Source organism: Stegastes partitus, unplaced genomic scaffold (genome assembly GCF_000690725.1).
Source record: "Stegastes partitus isolate 25-593 unplaced genomic scaffold, Stegastes_partitus-1.0.2 Scaffold798, whole genome shotgun sequence".
Lineage (NCBI taxonomy): Eukaryota > Metazoa > Chordata > Actinopteri > Pomacentridae > Stegastes > Stegastes partitus.
Genome location: NW_007578529.1, coordinates 61,963 through 83,327, shown reverse-complemented (window position 1 = coordinate 83,327; position 21,365 = coordinate 61,963). Strand labels below are relative to the sequence as shown.

The 21,365-nt window shown below is 42.9% G+C and overlaps 3 protein-coding genes across 3 annotated transcripts in view; 2 read left to right on the top strand and 1 right to left on the bottom strand.

Annotated features, from left to right (window-relative positions):
• kri1 (KRI1 homolog) overlaps positions 1-1,356 on the top strand; it is a 7,516-nt gene extending 6,160 nt beyond the window's left edge. The window contains exons 16-18 of the mRNA XM_008292264.1: positions 211-275; positions 348-443; positions 534-1,356. Of these exons, the coding sequence (XP_008290486.1) occupies positions 211-275; positions 348-443; positions 534-1,008 (636 nt within the window). The 3' untranslated portion in view covers positions 1,009-1,356. The remainder of the gene's footprint in view (positions 1-210; positions 276-347; positions 444-533) is intronic.
• Positions 1,357-2,802: 1,446 nt separating this feature from the next.
• spc24 (SPC24 component of NDC80 kinetochore complex) lies at positions 2,803-7,151 on the top strand. The gene is made up of 6 exons (XM_008292263.1): positions 2,803-2,881; positions 4,050-4,225; positions 4,493-4,637; positions 4,750-4,854; positions 5,851-5,927; positions 6,947-7,151. The coding sequence occupies exons 2-6, from the start codon at positions 4,060-4,062 to the stop codon at positions 7,051-7,053; spliced, it is 600 nt and encodes a 199-aa protein (XP_008290485.1). The 5' UTR covers positions 2,803-2,881; positions 4,050-4,059; the 3' UTR covers positions 7,054-7,151.
• Positions 7,152-8,934: 1,783 nt separating this feature from the next.
• Positions 8,935-12,302, bottom strand: s1pr5a (sphingosine-1-phosphate receptor 5a). Its single transcript, XM_008292262.1, has 2 exons — positions 12,113-12,302; positions 8,935-11,441 (listed from the first exon to the last, which is right to left on the bottom strand). Exon 2 carries the CDS (start codon positions 11,210-11,212, stop codon positions 10,013-10,015), a length of 1,200 nt encoding a protein of 399 aa, XP_008290484.1. The 5' UTR covers positions 11,213-11,441; positions 12,113-12,302; the 3' UTR covers positions 8,935-10,012.
• Between the last annotated feature and the right edge of the window lie 9,063 nt (positions 12,303-21,365).

Below are 21,365 nucleotides of genomic sequence, written 5' to 3'. Positions count from 1 at the left end.
CTGGATGTTGGTTGGTGACGCTGCTGTGATGAGCCTGGAGGTGACTGATCTGGTATTGCTTCCCTCCGGGGAGAGCTCTGACCAGGGAATGATCTCCACTTAAATCTTCTCTCTGAGCAGAACACAGTGACCGGATGAAGCAGCGCTGAATGTAGCTTCTCTCTCTCTCTGATCCATGAACTACCGACAAACTGCTTCTCTCCTCCTCAGATTTTAAACGCCAACGACGGCGAGCTGAACCGCTGGTGCTCCCTGAAGAAGACGTGCATGTTCAGGTATCGGCTAGAAAACCGGCTCGAATGTTTCATGTGAAGTTACTCGTTACTGATCGTTTTTTGTCCTTTCAGGTCTGACAAAGAAGAGATGAGTGACCTTAAGAACTACAAGATAAAGGCCCAGAATGAAAGGAAGAAGAAAGAAATCCTGAGATCTGTTTATTCTGAGTGAGTGTAACGCACAGCACATTGTTTTTCTGATCGATGCATCACTGCTTCAGCAATATGTGACGATGTTCATCTGAATTTAACCCACAGAGAAGATAAAGACGCGGCCGAGGCTAAGAGCAAGGTGGGGAAGAAGCGGCGAGATCGCCTGAAGAATGCCGAGAAGCAAAGCAGAGGAGGAGAGGACGAAGCCGCCACGATGGACTCCACGGACGAGACGCTCGGTCAGGCTCTTCAGGAGGCAGAGGACGGCGCAGAGGAGACCGAGGAGTTCCTGATTCCAAAGAAAAAGAGGATGAAACAGGAAGAAGAACCCCAGATTACCACAGAGGAGGCAGCAGATCAGCCTGATGAAGTAAAGAACAGGACTGAGAGGCCAAAATGGTCCAAGAAGAAGCACAAGCGTTCAGGTGGAGCCATCGGGGTGAAAATAGGCGGCCGGGACTTCAGTCGACAGCGACTGAAGGCCTACGGTCTGAACCCCAAGAGACTGTACTTCAGACAGCTCGGCAGGCAGAAACGGAAAGCGCAGGAGAAGAAAGAGAAGCAGAAAAAGAAGGAGTGATGACGGCTTTCACCGCCTCAGATTAGATTCTTATGGTCCAAGAGTTCAGTACAGTTTGTAATGGTTGGTTTTTATTCGTCACATTGACTTTTTGATTTAAAATATATATTTTTGAATGGTGGTTACAGATGATTTGCTTTTTGCCTACAATAGTCCTTTTAAAAAAATCTAACCCTTGAAAAAAAGATGCCAAGTTTGTTTGTTTGGCACACGAGTGGTTGAAATTGCTCTACATGGTGCGATTAAATTTAAAAGAACATTTTGATGTAAGAGAAAAACGTTGCATCTTTTCATATTGTGGCATTTCTCACAGTTTGTACAATAAAGATGATTATTCTTATGTTAAAAGAATTTTGACATTTTCAGAGTTATTTCAGAGTTTGACCCACATCTCTGCAGCCAGTAGGATCTCACTGCTCCCCTCATGTACATGCACATGGATGAAATAAAGGATATTTTGGCTAAATAGAAGTAGTTATGTGACTGTAAAACACTTTAAGGGCTCCTCTAGTGATGATGCTTTGTTTCCATTTCTATGCAAAAAAAACATTACGGATTTTGGGAAGAAACACAAACCAAGTGTGTTGAGCCATTTTGAGTCACTAAAGCAGGGATCTCCAACTCTGGTCCTCGTGAGCTACTGTCCTGCAGATTTTAGACGCTTTTGTACTGCGATACACCTGACTCACACTGATGGATCATTTACGAACTTGTGTAGAACTTAAGCTGTTGGAGATCCATTAATGTGAGTCCGGTGTGTCGCAGTAACATCTAAAACCTGCAGGACAGTAGCTCACGAGGACCAGAGTTGGTTCCAAAAAAGTGGGGTACTTGTTTTATTCACACTTAATTTAAAATAAATAAAAGAAAAAAAGTATTCAAATTGCTTATTATATTCCTATGGTGTTGAAGACAGTATGCAGAAACACGTGTAAATAGTCTGACCTGCATTTTAGGCATTATTATGTGGGACTTGCTGCTAAATGCTAAAGTTGGTTTAAAATATCTCTGTCATAATCAAAGTTATATCTGCTTTTTGTCTATTTTAAAACATAAATAGGCCTGTTTAGAAGAATTATTGATTTGGATCGCACAATAAACTTTGCAATTCCACAAACTGAGAAAAACAGTCGACTGTATCTGGCTACTGTTTTGGTAAACGTCACCAGCAATAATCCTCCAACAAAACCTAAATTAATAGATGAGAGATTAGATTATGAATACACATTTCATCCTAACAACAAGAAAATACAGTACGTTGAATTAAAGAGTGCTTTATTGATTCCTTAGGGTAAAATTGCAGTTTTGTAGCAGCAGTTTAACAGATCACAAATCCTACAAAAAAAAAAAAAACAACGAAAAAAAAACACTTTTAAAAATGTATACCTACAGTTTAGAACATGACATGATAAAAGTTGGGGCAAGCTGAAGCTTGAAGTTCTCAGAAGATAAGTCATTGCACAGAGGAGAGTGACTGGACAGCAATACAGCAACGGACAGGAGTGACTTTTTGCAGCAATCCTTGTTAGTTGAAGACGCCTCCATGTAATGAAACTCCGCTGTCAGATTTCTGGATCCTGCAGAAATGAAGTGTTGTCTGTTAAGTTTGTCCTTTTGTCAACCAGAAGAAGAAGTCCAACAATTTTATAGTGCCGTAAATGTCATACAAAAGACTGAAAGGATTATTCCGGGACAGGAAGACCTCCAAAAACAACATCTACCGTGTTACTGACATTGCGTCCCTCCGCTCCTGAGCAGCAGGGGGCGGTACCGACACAACCAGCCGCTCAGAGTCCGCCAACCACCAACGAAGAAGAAAACAAAAGGGGCGCGCTGCGGTGCTGGATTTGAATCGCGGAAGAGAAACTGTCCGGTATGTGTTTTCTGCTCAGATATGACTAAAAACATACTTATTTTCTTTATTTACTCGACAAACATTGAGTCGACAATATTGTTTAAATCTCCGCTTGGTACGTCCGCGTCTGTTTCCTGTACATTAGCTCGCTGCTTAGCTAACGGTTAGCTACACAACAAAACACAGAGAGGCGTTTTATTTTCGTATTTTGGTTGATGTAGAACTTGTCTGTCTTTATCTGACTATTCTATTAAACATTCAGCAATGTTGTGAAGTAATATACATTTTCTAAAATAAGCTAGTCAAGCACAGCTTTAAGGTATTTGCCAGGACGCTGTTGTTGTTGTTCTTCTCCACAAACTGATGATAAAATGCAGCAAAGCTTCTCAAAATTAAAAAATAAAATAATAAAAATGTCTCTGATCCGCCTACATGGCCCGAGCAGCCCCTTATTTTCAGATTTTTTTGACAGTTTAACAAAAAGAAAATAGCAGCGTTTAAGCAGGAAAAGCAAAGACAGAACTTGGATTCAGTATTTTTCATTTTTTTTCAATATTGTATTTGAAAGTTGACCTCTTTGGTTGTATGATTATAACAAAACGAGCATGAAAAAAGTGCATCAGTTATTACGTGTAGATGTTTTCAAGAGAAATCAAGTGAAAAAGTGAGATTTGAGATGATAGATCAAGGTCTATAATATGTATGATTATTATTTTTTATTATATTATAGATAAATAATCTCAATGAACCTAAAGGGAAGATAAATATAAAATAAGTTTCAGGTTTTTCCTACACTTTTCAGCATTTATCATGAGACCTAATGGTATTTTTTTTCACTTGATGATATAAAACTCGTAGAACTTTGCTTATTATAGAGTATTTTTTACACTGACGTCCTACTCAAATAATTCCTCTGATTATTTCTCCCATCACTGGAGAAAGAGGCTCTAAAATTTAAGGATTTTACATGATTTTATTTTAGAATTAGATCTTAAAAGTTGTCATCCTGTTTGTTTTTTTTTTTTAGTATTTTGTGTATATTTAGTTTTTTTTTCTTGCCTGCCTTACAATAAGTGCAGCATTTTGAGGCTATTTTTGGATTTTTTTTTCCTGCAGTTTCATTGTTAATTGTCACAGCTCAACTAGCTTTGATGACCTGATGAAAATATTTCCTTTTAACTGCCAGCATCACCACAATGGCTCAAGGTCACAAGTTCCAAGACCTGGAGGAGACGGGGGAGGCGCTGGTGGCCTTCATCAACAGCAGTCAGCCGGACCAGCTGAGACGAGTGAAGGACGAACGTCAGGCGCTTTTAGATCAACACGCAGAAACGACGAAAGTTGTGACGCAGATTTTAAAAGGTAATTAATTAGACTTTGAATTGTCATTTTTCTCCTTTGGACTGTCCGGGGTTCGGTGGTTAGCACCGGGTGAGGACACCCGGGATCTTTCTGCGTGGAGTCTCCATGTTCTCCCCATGCAGCGTGGGTTCTCTCCGGGTTTTGCAAGTCATGTAATCTGCTGTTTAGCTACATTACATTCAGCATAGATTTTTTTCAGAAGGCAGGACTTTAAACTGAGATCTAGTCACTGTGATCTAATCTTCAGTGTTCTTCTTTTGTCCCCAGATGTGGCTCAGATTGAGGAGAGCGTCGGCCAGAGGCTGCTGGACATGGAGGAGAAGAAGAAGCAGAAGGACCAGGAGCTGGACAGCTTGGAGGAGCAGCTGAGGCAGTGCACTGCCAAAAGCCAGATCACTGACTCAGAACTACAGTATCTTTCATATGTCTGTGTTTGTCAAGGAAAAAGCAAGTCAGTGTGTTTTTTTTAATCTGCTGTGCTGCGTTTTTCCTCTCCTCTGTTAGCATCCTTAACCTTTGTCCAGGTTCCTCCAGAGGGAGATGGAGAGTCTGAGACATGCCGAGCACGAGCTCACGACTCTTCAGAGCGAGCTGGATGAGGTCACCACTGAGGTCATCCCTTCAGCTGTGTGAGTAGCATGTCATCACTCTGCATTAGTTGGTTGAGTTTTGTTCATTCTGACTTTATTGCACATCTTACTTGTGTTAGTTATACATTTATGCTGCAACATGGGTTCCTGTATTCTGAAAGCAAAGTGCTCTGTTGGGATAACGTGGAACAATGAAGTCTTTTAGATTCTTTGGAACTTGAGCTTTGTATGTGAGGAGAAGAGCTTTAAATGTGAGTGAAGAGAAATGTGCTGGTTCCTGTCTGTGCTCTTCTGCAGCCTTTTGGATCAGCTGGAGGTTCTTTAGAGAGTTATTTGGACGTCCTGATAATAAGAAATTACACTAGTTCCACGTGGAGGGATCAAATACATGCAGTAGTTTTCCAGAATGACTCAGTGACGTTACTCATTTTGATGATATCGTCTGTGAAGATCCTCCAGGTCATGGTTGTTCTCGTAGATTAATCGTAGCAGCTGCTTGAGTTCCTTGAAGACGTTCCACCTCTCATCCAAGAGGCTTCATCAGCTCTGACTGACTAGTTGGGAGATCTAGATGTCCTTAAGGAGCCGTTAACACCTGAGTTTCGGTTTCAGTTGGGGGTTTGTTGCTCCTCCCCCTCGGTATGCAAGTCGTTCGTGCTCCCCCTGACACAGTGGGGTTCGTTAGGGTCTTTTGTGGCTATGTGTGATGATGACGATGTTGCGCAGGTGAATATATGCCGTCTTGTTGTGTCTGCATACAGCATGAGTTGAATTTGTCCGGTTAAAAATACCTCCTGCAAGCAGGACTGGAGGCCGAGGAAATGTAATCCAGAGTAACTGTCTGGTTGGATCGTGTGTTTCTGAGGCGTTTATTAATAATAACTTCCGTTTGGTTTAAACTTAACAGTAGAAAGTTCCAGGTCACCCAGACCTTTGTGTCTTGACATGCTTGATGTTTGAGTAATTAAATACCTGTAGGAGCTGTATGTAGGCTGAGACATCATCTTGTTTTTTAATCATATCTTCTCTCAACAGGTACGTGGCCCAGGTGTACTACCTGATCACCAAGATCAAGTGGGAGTACGACACACAGCCCGGCGTCTTAAAAGGAGGTACGGGTGTTTGTTTTGTCTTGTGAACCTTTTGGTGAATCCTCAGATGAAACTAGAACGCAAACGTATTCTCAAAATGAGATCAGAAGTCCAAAGATATGACGAGAAACTTCAACACATTTAAAAACACGTATGCATTAGTTTTCTAAAAGATGTGATATTAAAAAAAGAAAAAGAAAGATGCTTCGGTACCAGGTTGAAGTGTCGCTGCACTTCTTTTTCTGTGAAGCATTGTTGATCCGATAACAACATGGTGTGCTGTGACTTCTGGGAAAACAAAAACACATCAGAAGTCACATGTGGAGATATTTAGCCAACGATCAGACACAACTTTTAGACCAAACGGTGCCACACAGCACGAACGAAAGGACGAAAGAACACCACGAACTCCAGTAAGTAGCTCCAAGACAGACATCTGGTTCTGGTTCTGAAGGTGAGACAACCTCAGCTGTTACTTTATATTAACAACACATTGTTGAAGCTTCGCTCCACATGCAGCGTTCACAAAAGCTAATGTTAGCTTGTTTAATGTAGCTCGTAATGAGCCGATAGCAGCAGTAGGTTCTGGTTGTTTCTGTTCAGCCTGTCAGAATGTGTGTGTTCTGATATATGAGCAGAATTTCGTTAAATTTAATTAGTGGGACGATGCTGATTATTCGTTATTATTGAGTTTAATAGCTGATATTTGGAACGTTTTCCATCCATTTTATCAAAAGAGAACCTTTCCCCATTTGTTCTTCAGTGTTGATTGAAGGTTTTTACTTGATGCAGCACATTTTTAAATTGATTAATTTAATCTGGGGATGATTAAAGAAAATAGTCACACCAATGCTAAATAAATTCAGTTAAAATACATTAATTTGATTGTTTTAATATCATATTTGACTTTGTGACTTGCAGAATTTCCGTGACCCTGGTACTGACTCAACTTTTTGCTGTTCTAACCTCCCCGGTATCTTGCCGATGCACATGTTACTGTGTGAGGCTTCAGGTTGTCCGTTTGGTTTCTCCTCTTGCAGTTCACTACGGCGCCGACCTGGCGACCCCCATCAACATCGACACATCTGCACGATCTCGCAGCGACGTCAGCGACCAGCTGTGGGGCTTCGTCAGCACCGAGTGGTAGACGAAGGAAGAGACGTGTAGTCGTGTGTTTCTGTTTGTTTGTGGATGTGTGTGTTGTTTTTTTTATGTTGTTTAACATTTATACTGTTTTTAAAATTAAAAAGTAACACTTTATTTTGGGTCAGTGCTTTTTTCTATGTTGTGTTTCAGCAGCATGTTTGGACTCATCTGAGGATTTTGCAAGTTACGAAGCTGTGGGGCGGATCGGCCACTAGGTGTCGCTGTAGAGCTGTTTGTTGTATGTTTTTATAAAAGCTATAAAAACAAAATGAGATGAGACATTGCTCACAGTTTTTCCTGAGAAACATGAAAACACAAGATACTGCTGAAAGATTTAGAAGCTGTAGGCGGGACGGTTTGATGTTCTGCGGTTCCCAGGAGTTGAGTTTGCCTTCAGCATCACCTGCACCACTTAAAATGTCATTTACTGATATGAAACCGGGTGTTTGAACTCTATTAATCACACTAAAGCAAATGGCTCTACAGTTATAACACATAAAAACACACTATCAGTGTTTAGCTTTGGCTTTTCCATGTGCACAACTTTTACCATCCAAACTGTCCCCTAATGATTTTACGTGTTTATTAATTAATATTTAGCCTGTTTATTTGTTAATTTACAAATTTCAGATGGTTGTCTTTACCCCTATCTGTCTCCTGCAAGCTGCGGTGACACCGTTCGATTTTCATTTTGCTGGTTTTTGGAAGTTTAATCGACTTAAAACTAACTTTTAGTCAAGTTTAATCGCAGGTTTAGGCTCTGCAAGCATGACTAAGGTGTCTGTATGTGAAACATGAAACAGCTAAATCAGGATCTCATTCGCCAAAATTCAGAAATGATAGTGGTGAGTGAGCAAAAGGTTCAAAAATACTCTGTCAGTAACGAGAACCCGATTCTCATAAACACACGTATGGTGCTGTGGCTGGCATTATTTACCCACAGGACCGCCGTGTGAGAATGTGGAACCTTCTCTCTTCTTTGAAAAGACGCCCGCTGCAGCCGTGGCGAGCGGTTTAGAGTGGGCTGGATGACGAGATGAGTCGGGGAGGCTGATATTCACACGTACCGGCGTGTGGTTTCCTTACGGTAAGCAGAGCGCTGAGGGCACGAGCTCGTTTCTGCAGCTTCATCTACCAGGCGAGGCGGTTTTAGCAAGTGGCTTACGTGGGGGTGGGGTTTTGTCACTTTAGCTTGATGTCGCTTCACACGTTTGGCATTCGGTGCCCCAGTTTGGGCTTAATAATAACTTAGAGGTTGCTTTGGTTTGACTGAAGCCCTTTTCTTTTAATGCTTTGTCAATTTATGTAGTTTTCTTACTAATTAATCATCAGCTTTAGAAAGTGATGGTGTTATATTGAATTTGTCGTCACTGTGTTGAGTCAAAACCTCAAGCCCCAACAAAAAAAAGATATTGTACACATTTTTGCCTCCAAATATGTGGAAGAAAGTCTGTCAATAACTTACCCATGCACTGGGGCGGCATAATAACCCTCAAGGCCCATTTTTAAAACACAAAAACAGACAGGGAGACATTTAAAGTTGCAGCAACCTCTTAGCAAAGCAGCCAATTTAAGCCAAACTTAAGCTCAGAATCAGGTCAGAGCTCAGACAACTTACATCTTTGACTCCGGCGTGCAGATAGTTGCTGTCAGCCCACTTGTTGCTCACTATCCTCCCCTCTGTCTCCACCTTCACATCCTCCTCATGTTACTGAAGTCAGCAGAGCTTTAAAAATGCTGTATTTTGTACATCAGGTGTCCACTGTGCATAGCAAGTGTTATCTCTGTTGTAGATTTACAACGAGGAACCACATGGATGTTGTTCACCGAAGACAAACTATGAGGCAGCCGCGAGGAGCAAAGAACACACAGAACCTCCGAGTAAAAATCATTCACATCTCTTTATTCAGTGCACATATAAAACTGGCGTCATAACTTAAGTGAGGATTTTACAACAACAACAACAAAAATGCAGCTCACGGAGTGTATAGATATTTACACAAAAACAAAAATCAGCAAATATAATTATTTCCTCTTTACATTTTTGTACAATATTAAGAAAGCTTTTTTTTTTTTTTTTTTTAATCTCACAATACAAGTTGTTCCGGGGTCGGTGAGAAACTCACGAGGAGAACAGATTAGTATCATTTCACGGTATCAAGATGAGCTCACTCCAAAGAGAAAGTTCTAAAGGCCGTCGTCGGTGCACGCAGGCTGTAATTTCGCTGCGATATTCCCGGTCTGTTAAAACCGAGGAGGCGTCAACAAGCCTCCACTGTCAGCTTTTATTGCTTTTAGGCATTCATCATGTGTCGCTACATATGTCGAGAAGGGACCTCCAAAGCTGCAAACCACCCAGTATGACGTCTCTGGTGTGTCTCCGAGCCTCTGATGTCGGTCGAGCGGTGGTGGGGGGGGGACCTCTACTCACTGCTGACCAAAACTCACATGGCAGAAATTACATGGTTTTGGCAGCAGATTCTGGGTGTGGATGCTCTGTGTTTGTGACAACATGTCATTATATACGCTACACAGGCAGAGGAGATAAGGATGACTCTCATGTTTAGCTTTAGCCCCCCTTTTTATCAGACGATGTATTTATGGGAAACATCTGCACACAGTCTTTGATTCCTCTACAAACACTGATAAGATTTTTTTCTCTCTCCGGAAGGAACATCTTCTGACAAATACTGGCCTTTAAGAGTCGTAACTGTAATGCTAATTTTTCACAGGAAACCTTCAGCTACTGTTCTGGCGTTAATATTTTGGTTTTACAGGAAAGATTCACAGAAATTTTTAAAACAAGTGAATGCTTAACCTATAAAGTCTTTCTCCCATGTTGGACGTCTGAGTGCAACACAGAACTTCAGCTCCATATCTGCTTGATAATGCAGTTCAGTTAAAGAGAAAAGCACTGGACCAGTCTGAATGCTTCCTCTCAGTCACAATCAGCCGCTGTGTCATGTTTTAGACATCCGGGGGTAAATGGATTTGATGGTGGGCGTGAAGTTACCGGAGGACACCGTCGTCTCCAGTCCCTCCAGTCTGTGAGAGGCCGCGTCCGTCTTGCTGGTGCTGCACTCCAGGAAGGGCATCCCGATCTTCTTCACTTGTCCGTCTTTTGTCAGGAGACAGTGGCGGCAGAGCAGCCTGAGGATGGCCCTCCTCATGTCCTTGCTGGTCAGAGTGTAGATGATGGGGTTCAGAAGGGAGTTGAACATGGCGATGCCCAGGAAATAGTCCGCCTTCTTGAGCACGTCGCAGGACTTGGCCTGACAGAAGAAGTCCAGCAGCAGGAGGATGAAGAGGGGCAGCCAACAGGCGATGAAGACTCCCAGGACGATGGTGACCGTCTTCAGCAGGGCCATGTACTTCTGGGACTTCCGGTAAAGGCCTTTCCGCTGCGGGACCGTTGCGAGGCGCTGCGTGTTGGACTTGACGATGCGGAAGATGCGGACGTACAGCACGACGATGGACATGAGGATGGCGCTGAAGATGGTGATGCAGAAGAGGATGTAACTCTTGGCGTAGAGCGGCAGGACGGTGGAGCACTGCTCCAGCCGGCCCATACAGTTCCAGCCCAGGACAGGCAGGACGCCCAGGAACACAGACAGAACCCAGCTCGCTCCGATCAGAGCAAACATCCGGCCTTGTTTGTCCCCCTGGTACGGCTTCATCCTCACCATGGTGACATGGCGCTCTATGGCGATGGCCAGCAGGCTGATGACAGAGGCAGCCAGCATGATGAACACACCCCCCTCCCTCAAGAAGTACAGCACCGGGGTCATGCTTAACGTGTTGGCACCGGACGTCATGAGGTTTACCATGTAAGTGAAACCTGCCAGCAGGTCAGAGAGAGTCAGATTGCCCAGTAAATAGTACATGGGCATATGGAATTTCTTATTCTTCCAGATGGCCAGAAGCACGACAGCATTTTCAGCAACAATAAGCAGACACACGAGCAAGAAGGCTATGGCCTCCGGTTTGATTCCCTCCGTGTACTTGCTCTCTTTCAGCTTGCCGGTGTAGTTATAGTGCTCTATAATGACTGCGTTGCTCTGGTACTCACGAAACATCCGAAGCATTCCTGTGGAGGGAGACATTGGGTTGGCAGAGGGGGCTACAGCAGCATAGGCAGCATGGGAAGACTCAGTGGCCATCGGTGGTTCTTCCCAGAGTTTCTTTTTTTTTTTCGCCTTTTCTGATTTTAAAATAAGATCCACTGACAGGGTGTCATATAGTCCTCTGGTTGGGCATTCTTTCTTCAAAACTTGTGTAGCAAGAGGTGGAAGTGTTCCTTTTAGTGCTGTCAAGTTTGAGAATTTTCCTCCAGAAATCCTTTTTCTTTTCAGTGCCGGGGATGCGCACTAGGAGGCAGTGAGAACCAGCCTGGATTCAACAAGAGAAGCAGAAAGTTTATGTTAGTGACCAAAAATAAACACTAGGAGTAAACAATGATGGAAAGGAAATGGGTTAATAAATCAAGTTTTTAAAAAGTTTTTCCGATGTGAAAAATTGCTTTAAAATGATTACACATAATAGAACCGGTGACTGTGACTAATGAGTCACCAAAGCAGAAAATTAACAACATCAATCAAATCCAACGGAGCAAAGCTTGAATAGAAGGAGTGAGAAACGGATTATTTCCCTCAGTTTTCCTGCTGGTTAAGATTTAAAACAACATTTTAATACATTACTACACAAAAACTTGGAACTGACTCGCAGCCTACAGCCTACACATTTCTGTAACAGCTGTGCGTAAATTGGCGTTTGTGTGCGTAAAGACGCATTAAGTATCCAAACATGGAATTCCTACAAATAATTGGTATTGATTAATTTTTTAGACAAATAAATCCAGTTTTAATTGGCATGTGCACAGTAAGAGCTCTAAATACAGAGCGAAATCAGAATTATTCACATTCTAGCTTACAGATACAACACGGGTTTTAAAAAAAAACGATCCGATCCAAAAACTTTGGCGAGCAGGACGGACGCACTTTACGCACGATCGAGGCAAAAAAGAAAAAAAAAACGCAACTTTAAAGAACCTTTTCACCCACCTGTAAATACTTTTAAATATCCACTGAAACTCTGCTCGAAACGGTTCCACGGCCGGAGGAGAGGACGCAGACTCAGACTGTCGATCACTGCGCACCACAGCCACACGCGAGTGTGATGTGGGAACAGCGGAGGGCAGGACTGAACATGCTGAGGGCTGGTCTAAAGCGTTTGTGCCCTACAACGAGTTTTCTCCCTCCTTCCTTGTGACCTCTTGAGTGTTTTTTTCTTTTCTTTTTTTTTTCTTCCTTCTCCTTCTTACTTGCCCTTGGGATAAATTGGAGCTCGATGACAGATCATGTGTTTCTGTTCGCAGCGCAGAAGAGGAAGAAAGTGAGATTTCACCTTAATCAGTTTGCCCTCAGGCTGCTGTACAAAGCTGCCAAGTGCCTTTATCCTCCACGTCCATTTGTATTCAGAATGCTACATGAAGTATAATTATGACTGAGCTGCTCTTCAGGTTTGTCAGATTATGTGGAAATCTCTCGCTCTCTCTCTTTCACTCTCTCTCTCTTTCCCACAGTTAATAAAAGAGAAACATCACACTGAAGAGTACCCTCAAAAACCCGCAAGTTAATTTGTCAGTAGAAAAACAGTCATTTGTGAGAGTGCTGCAGCTGGGTCTGCTTCTCAGTCCAGAAACCCCAGATTTCAGAAAATAACTCAGATTGGCTTCATCTGTAATTATCTTTCAGCTCACACATCAAAACTGTTTTTTTTTTTTTTGTTTTTTTTCTGGTCAAACATGCAATTTATAGAGCTCTATTTCATTCTTAATGATCCCTTCCAGGCGTGTTTTAACATCTAAACATGAATCTGCTTTGAATGCTAATTTGTCTGATATATTGTTGTTTTTTCTTCCATTAAATAAATGAACAAAGCAGCTACTTAAAGGTCCTAAAATCACATATTTTCACAATAAAACATATATTTTACATTTTAAAATTTAACGAAGACGTCTGCTATGTTACTAAAAAAAATCAGCTTTTGGTGTTTGTGCTTCGAAACTAGTTGTGATTTCTTGCATTTCCTATCAAATCCTTCGCGCCAAACAAAAACCAAAACACGTTATTTGAATATAGGGAGACTTTAAAGCTCTGGATTACTAATACCTTACCTTCTAAATTACTTTGCATTTGAATTGTGAGACACACTAAAGAAGTTAACGCGGTGACGTTTTCCCAGACTGAGATTAAACGCATGTATTCTCCCTCTGTGTCTCCTCAGCTTCGCTATCACCACAGCAAACACAGCTGGAGAGATACCGATCATTCTGTCTCCACTGCATGAGCTGCTATTCATGAGCGTTTCCTGAAATGATTTGTTGATTCCAGATGACAGAAACCGTTTCAGATAAGTCGTTTTGTTTAGAGGCGGAAAACAGCAAAGCGGGTTTAAACTTTAAAATGCTGATTTTCTGAATTTAGTGCAAATTTCAAATGAATTTATAGAAAAATGCCAAAAAAAATAGCAGATTTTTATGCATTTTGACTCAGTTTTTCAGATAAAGTGCATAAAAATGTAGATGAAAACTAGTTTCTGTTTCAAATAAGGGTAAACTGTTGGCCTTTGAGTTGTTGATTGGATAAAATCAGAGAAAAGGATTGTTTACTGCTTCTGAGTTTGTGTCACCCGGATGTGGCCCAACTGAGTGTAAGACTAAAGGTACCTTTCAGCAGAGTCATCACAAATGTAAAGTTCATATTTATTTATATAAAACTCGACACTTTCACCCATATTCAAGTCATTTCACAACTTCACTCATTTCAGGGCGTCCACAGATGAACACTTCACTTTATTGTATCATAGGGAAAAACCCAACAAATGCAATGATTCCCTTTGAGGAAGCACTCGGCGATGGGTATTGACAGTTCACAATAGTAGGAACACATCTGAGCTGTTTCGGTGAAAGCCCTGGTCGTTTTCTGTAAAGCCGTCGCTGCACATCCCTGCAGGGACTCCAGCAGAAACAACAGGGAAATTGCGTAAGGCCGGGGCGGGCGGGCGAGCAGAGCGCTGGACTGGACCTTCTCTAAACAGGATGCTGCCTCATTGTGCCTAGAAAGGAGAGGGATATCCTTGAGAAAAACACAGATGAAGTCACCGGTCGGATCTGACACACGGAGCAGCCAGGCGGTGACTCCTCGGTGACGTGCAGCCAACACTCAGCGTGCATAATTGGCAACTTACTCATTTCCACACCCAGCGCTAATGAGAGATTTTACCAAACATTTGTCTGCAGATGTGATTTAATCAAGAGGCCTGGTGGTCTTTTGTTGCCTGCTCTTACACTCTATAAATAGCTCTTTTCTCAACAGGCTATTTTAGCTCGAGCGGCTCCCCTCAGCCCACCTGCTAATCTGAGGTCACAGTTTTGACCACTTTAAGTGATTTCCAGTTGGTGGTAGATGAGGGTGTTACCCCCCTGACTCATCTCCTCTCCTGCCCACCCATGGGATAGCCAGGTTGAAGCTGCCCCTGTCAGCTCGGGGGCAGTTAGTTAACCCCCCGCGGTGACGCTCAGTGTGCTGCCTCTGATTAGTTAACACACAAAGACATGACAGCAAGACTCTCGGCTCTGCCTCCTTTTTTTTCCCACAGTGGGGAGCTGCTCCATCCTCCCTCAGGCCACAAGCTTTTAGCACAGAGTGACCAGTCCGGACCCACCCAGTCGTCCCTCTGCCTCGGGGGGAGGGGGTTTCGGTGTGCTTCCAACATGCTGGAGGTGATTTTTCCTGTGACGTTAATGTGCTCGCAGAAAGGAAGTCAGTCAGTTCTGCTGCAGACATGATAGCGCTCTCTGGATTTACTGCTGCTTGTGTGTCGTCTACTTCACTTGACTGATGATATGTTTGGAGGAAATAATCTTCAAGTATCTGGCTGACTTCTTTTTTTTTTTTTCTTTCGCTGCTTTAACCAAACCAGTTCAGCTCACACACACACTTTATCACACACACCGAGACCTGTTGCGTTTCTCTGCTCTTAAGGTTACCACAGAGCCACATGGTGCAGGATCACACCTTAAAACGAGAGTCTCACCTCGCGCAGCGCACACAGCCACCCGCTTAATGTCATTCCGCAAACACAATAGAAAGTGTTCACACCTCTCTGAGTGAAACAGTCCACCGATGCTTTTTGGACTGTATGCAGAGTCGAGGTTTGCTCTCAGTCACCAGATGTATTCTCGTTTTCTTGCCGCTCAAATCACAAACGCTGCAAACTAGGACATAGGAAGTGTTGCTATTAAATCATGCTTTAATTCCATTTTATTTAATTTTCTGAAACCTTATGCTGCCTGTTTATCAGACATGCACGCTGTGGGCTCTCTTCATATAATAGCCACACATGCATTTTGCAACGCGTCCCACCCTCAGAGCGCTGCATCAGCGGTTTTGCAAGTTCACATTGTCCCCAGTCACACTTTTGCTTGTGTCTCATGTGGTATCGCTCCGTTAAACGTGTTGTACAATGAAGAATAAACAGAAACTTGACCTAAAAAAACAAACAAACAAAAATTGCAGATGATTGAAAAAGTCAGAAATAGACATTTACCACAAAGCGCTTGTAGCTCTTTAGATTTTATTTGCATAAAGAGCAGAAACAGCTAAACTGACTCTGCAACCGGTTCTTCTGAAGCTTGCTAATGAAGTCATCTTTTAGCCTTGAGCACTAACTGTGTTCTGCTGTAGTAGTTTGCACAGTAGGTTCCCAACCATGTCTAATGATTTAAGTAACAGGATCTGCCTCTTGTTCTTCTGTTTACAATCTTTATGCTAAGCTAACGGCTGCAAGGTGGCTCAGTGGTTAGCACCGTCGCCTCGGTTTGTGTCCCAGTGAGGACACCCGGGATCTTTCTGTGTGTTCTCCCCGTGCAGTGTGGGTTCTCTCCGGGTTCTTCCTCCCACACAGTCCAGAAACATGTTGAGGTTAATTGGTGATTCTAAATTGTCCGTAGGTGTGAATGTGCTTGGTTCTAAGTGTAGCCCCTGTTGCTGGGATAGATTCCAGCCCCCCCGCGACCCTAGTGAGGATTAAGCGGTGTATAGCTAATGGATGGATGCTAAGCTAAGCTAACCAGCTGCTCCCTCTAACATAACTAGCGACCAACATGGGAGCGGTCCTCATGTCACACTTGACAAGAAAGCAAATGGTCAACGTTAGCGGTCACACATGTGGAAAGAATTGCGTTAGAGGTCCTTCCTGACAGCAAAGGTTAACTTAAGGCCATGTTGTTGCTCCTCCTGTGTGCTAATAACAGGGAAGTCGGAGTGAAAGGGAAAAAGTACAACAGCAAGAGAAAGAGAAAAATAAAAAAACAGGAACTATATAAACTCAGGCGTGATGTCCAGTACTGTAGCTGCTGCCAGAGATTTATGGGAATCCTACAAATAGCCTTCCTTTGTCAAAGTCCAGCTCTGCTGCCACTCCGTTTCATGTGCAGCTGTGCCGGGCAGCGACCTTTCTTTGAGCTCCTAATAAGGGGAAATGGGAAGAACATATGTAAATGTTGGACATGTTTCTTTTCCACTGCTCCCATGTTGTCCGGTGTATTTCTGTCGGCCCGGCTACGTCTCTGTCTGCGTGCTCGCCGTCTTTCCTTCTTTCCTTCTCCTCGGTGCCTCACAGTCAAAGCATGCAAATCCAGAGCGAAGTCCCTGAAGTCAAACCCCGACCGACCGCAGGCACAACGCAATCTGCTCGGCCAATTCTTCTGCTTCTAATTTGATTTGGGCCTTCCTGTCATGCAAACAGATGCAAATCTTCAAAACAGTGACATTTACATACAATGTGCTTTATGTTGTGGGTCTGGGGAATGTGTAAATTCTTTCACCAGAGCTGACCATCTAACAGAGTTCTGCTCTGATCCGGGCCCTCGTGTTTTTACAAGGAGAACACACTTGAAGTTTCTCTTTTGTGTTAAAGCCAGACAGGCTTTATGGAGAGCTCTGCTCAGTAAAACGTCCTCGTTTATTTCCTTGATTTAAAGAAAGTTGCTGTTTTTGAAAAACTCATTCCCAAGCACATGTTTGACTTTTGGGAGTCAGGAGGCGGAAAAAAAAGAAAAAAAAGGCTTTGTTGGTTGGAGTTGAAGTCAGTGGGGATTTTGTGGTATAAATAAACACAGGAAGAGACCGCCATTCGGGACCATTTGGATTGGACATAAATGGAGCATATGCGAATGTCAGTTGTGTCTATATGCAAACACAAACATCCTCCTTTCCAACGTAAACCTTCAGCGGTTCTCACCCCGGAGCTGCCACTTCGCTCCGTTTGAGCGTTTCCATTCTGCGGACGGATGATTGTTTAGTCATTTTCTGCTCATTCATGACTTTTGTTTCAGCTCACTTGCAGCGGTGTTTATTAAAATCCACAACGGGGATCACTGGAACCGAGTCCTGTGAGCCGTGCAGAGCTGGCTTTTAGGTTGACCACTAAGCCCGCCGGTCCTGCGCTGGAGAATCAGCTTTGTGTTTATGATTAAAGGAAGATAGCTCATAGGCATTGTTGAAACCAAGAGTTCTACCTCATTAGCTGGAAAAAGACGCTGGTTCTCCTGTTTGAATTTCAACAGCTTGAGTCACACCGGCTTGTCTTTTTGTTCTGTTTGTGATTAGTTTTCGTCTTTTGGGAGGTTTTTGGTTTCAGCTAATTTGGACGACATGAGAGTATCAACACCAGTCTCCTATCTGTGCCTTTAGCAGATTGAAATTTTAAAAATAGGGCTTATCTCCACTCTGGCTGAGATTTAGATAAGAAGACTGATGCGCTCTAAGGCCACAGCCAGCTGTCAGTTAGCTTAGCTTAGCTTAATGACTGGAAACAGAACCATCAGCCTCGCTCTGTTGTGTCAGACTGTTTCTTGGAGGAAAACCGTCTGTGCTGGCTTTGATTCCAACTACATCTTTTTTTAACAATACTTTAGACAGTAAGTGTATGTTGAGCCTGGTTTTACTTCCAGTTTGTCACATATGGCTGCTTTCTCATGACCCCTTGGCGTCAGGATTCAAATGCACAGGGTAGCTTTTAGTGTTAGTTTGTCAACACGCTGGGAAGTTAGACTTGACTCTAAGAAATAGACGGCATGAGTCCTAAACACAAGTTTACCAGGTAACATGTGGTTAATGTTGTTTAACGGTGTAGTTTAACCAAACCAGGATCCTTTCCTAATTGTAATCAAGTCGTTTTGGTTAAACCTAACCAAGCATTAAGTGAAAAGGAAACTTAACTCTCCAAATAAAAGCACACTGAGTGGAAAAATAATAGTTCAACACAGAACACAATCCTCAGCCTCCTTCCTTCACGCCTCTAGTGTCCCTTTAACACACAATAAGGTGCTATATTGGTATCAGAGGAACACATGCAGGTAACATTTGGCATCAAGTAACACTATAGAAGTGGTACACCGGCTGCATATCCAGATTCCTGCCAGTTAAATGTTCACTGTGTCAGAAATTGTGTTTCCATCTCCTAGTATGCAAACTTTAAAAACATTTAAAAAGAACCACCTCAATCATCAACAATGTGTTTGTAAAGTTGGTTAGTTGGTAATTGGTCAGTTATTTGACCTTTTCTGTTTCTAGTAACTATACTTCAAAATGCCCATAAAAGTAAATGATGGCAACGTGTCGACTGACCCCAGAGGGCTTCCTGTATGTTTCTCTCAGATTCCAGCGGCTTTGACGATTCGGCAGGATTTAAAGCCCTAGAAACGAGAATGGGTTGACAAATTTGTTACGGGTTACAGTTGTATATTTTGCATTCGGACAGAGTCTCTCGTTACCTCCTTTTCCTTTCTTGGCGAAGCTAACTCGCTACTGGTTTAGCTTCGTAGTAACTGTGGAGCCACCTTAGCTTTTTTTGGTACAAAACCATAAAATATTCTGAAAAATGCTATTTGCGTTCTTGCTGCGAGTTTGAGAAAAAGATTGATTTCACTCATACTTGTTTTAAAAATACACGTAACCAGCAGCTTGCACCTTAGCTTAGCACAAACTGTCACAACAGCTAGCTCGGCACCATCCAAAAGTTACAACTAGCAACTCTAACGCTAATAAAATAACCAATTATATCTGATATGTATAAAACACAGGCATAAAAACACCATGTCGGGTTGCCAGTTACCTCTGTAAATGCTTTTCTATGCTTTACTGTGGATATTGTTGAATAAACAAGCAAAAAAACCAAGCTAACAAGCTAAAATGGTAATCGATGGTGATCCATTCTTCCACAGACCATGAAGGCTTTGTTCCACTTCTCTGTTTTTCAGACTTTCCCGTCTCTCCATCTCCACATTCCCACATTTTAACATTTAACCTCGCACCCTTTAGCCGTTCGCTGTGCAACATTCTCTGATAAGCCTCCAGAAGTCACGGGGTCATCGGTGATAAAGAGGCATTCTTTTCTAAAAGCCTTTCTCTCTGGGAGTTGATGCTTTTTTAAAATCTAGTTTCGACGAAGGCACGGACCTGTTTCGGTTTGCAAAGCCCGGCTAGAAAAATGTATGATGGTCAATTGGAAAACTTTCCCTAATTCCTGAACGGTTGACATCGGAGAGGTTTCCACAGTGACAGTATCCTCCACAGAGACTGGTCAGCGACTGGCATGCCTCACTACGTATGTATTTTTTTCCACATTAGCCGTTCAGGGGGTGAGATGTGAAGGGGCAGCTTCATGAAAGCTTGTTTTGTTCTTGCAGCGGTGGTTTGGGATGAGTTCATCTTGGAGGACAGAATGGAAGAAAGAGGAAAGAAAAAAAAAAACGAGCGTTCCCACATCGGGGGGGAGAAGAGGGTGGATGTGGGCGGGAGAGAGGGATGTATGACGGGCTGCATGGTCGGGGTGAGTCATGAGAATTAGTAACCGGCCTCTGTGAGATTTATTCAAACTGCTTCAATTACAGACACGCCAGCAGCCCACCAGCGCTCTCTGTCAGGGGTCAGATTCTCGGAAGAGCTCTCCTCACTTCAGGGGGAGCGTGGGCCCGTTGCACCGGGAAGAAAGTCATTTGTTGCATGACGATGTTTGGGAAAGTTTCGGCATCCTTCCCCGGGACAGCGCCTCGGTCTTTGCCAGGGTTTCTGGTAACTAATTTAGTAAAGATCTAACGCAGGATTTATCTCGTCGGAGATGTTCTTCTTCTTCTTCTTTATAGTGGGTTGCGTTGTTTATTAGAACCCCGAAACCACATCAGCTGGCTTTCATTTGCTGCTTTTCCCAGCACAAAGCAATGAATTACTTCCACCAGGGTGTTAGTCAGTGAATGAGAGCCTGCATAGCTGCGTATAAAGGAAGCTGGGCAGCAAACAGGTGGGGGCAGATTAGGAATACAATGGCCAATCTAATGCGTATTCAGGAAATGTCACAGATATCAGCCAGACAGAAAGCAGAACTGGAGACTGTCAATGCCGTAGAAAATGATGTGACGGTGATTTTCGGGTACTTAGCGTGATGGTTAAAAATACCCCCATTACAGCACTCCTTTGTCTGCATTCAATAGCTGCTACCTTTCAGCACACACCGGCCAATCACCTCACGCACATTTCTGTTCTCCCAACTATTGTATGAGTGTTTCACCTCCAATGAAAATAAGGCTGGAGGTTTCAGGAGGCCGACTTCCTATTAGGAAACCATTTGTATGAAAAACGCAACAAAATGCGAGGAGCCTGATAAGGTGAGAGGCACCGCCACATTTTGTAGATTACACTTATTTATGCTTTAATTTTTCCTCCGTGGTTCCAAACCGTTCTGGCTTTTAGCCCCGTAAAACAATGCTTTGTCTGTTCGCAACCCCTTGGCACGAGATTGGTCTGCAGGTTTTGACTAGTTCCCGAAAGAGTGATTATTTTCTTGTCAGATTAGTGCAATGACCTGCTTTAAAGAACCAGGAAAGAACAGATTAATCAGTAATGCACAATAAAAAAGCAATCCCACCTCAAGGTCCATTTAGCAGCTGAACAAACTCCATCTTCCTGATTAGGTTTGTGTGGTTACACGGATCGGTCGTCTACTGTTTTTTTCATGTTTAATTTCATATAAAACATTGGTTATGAAGATTTAATAAGAAAAGAATTGGGGGCCAAACCTCTCCCTAAACAGGAATCGTCAAATCACAGCATAGCAGCAAAACTAGCCAACAGTACGCATTAGCCAAACACATCGGTTGGTGGTAACAAATGTTTAAGCCAAGTTGAGGTACGTTAGAACAAAATAGCACCAACTTGTGGAGGTAGCATTAGCGTCATTAGCTTTCTAGCT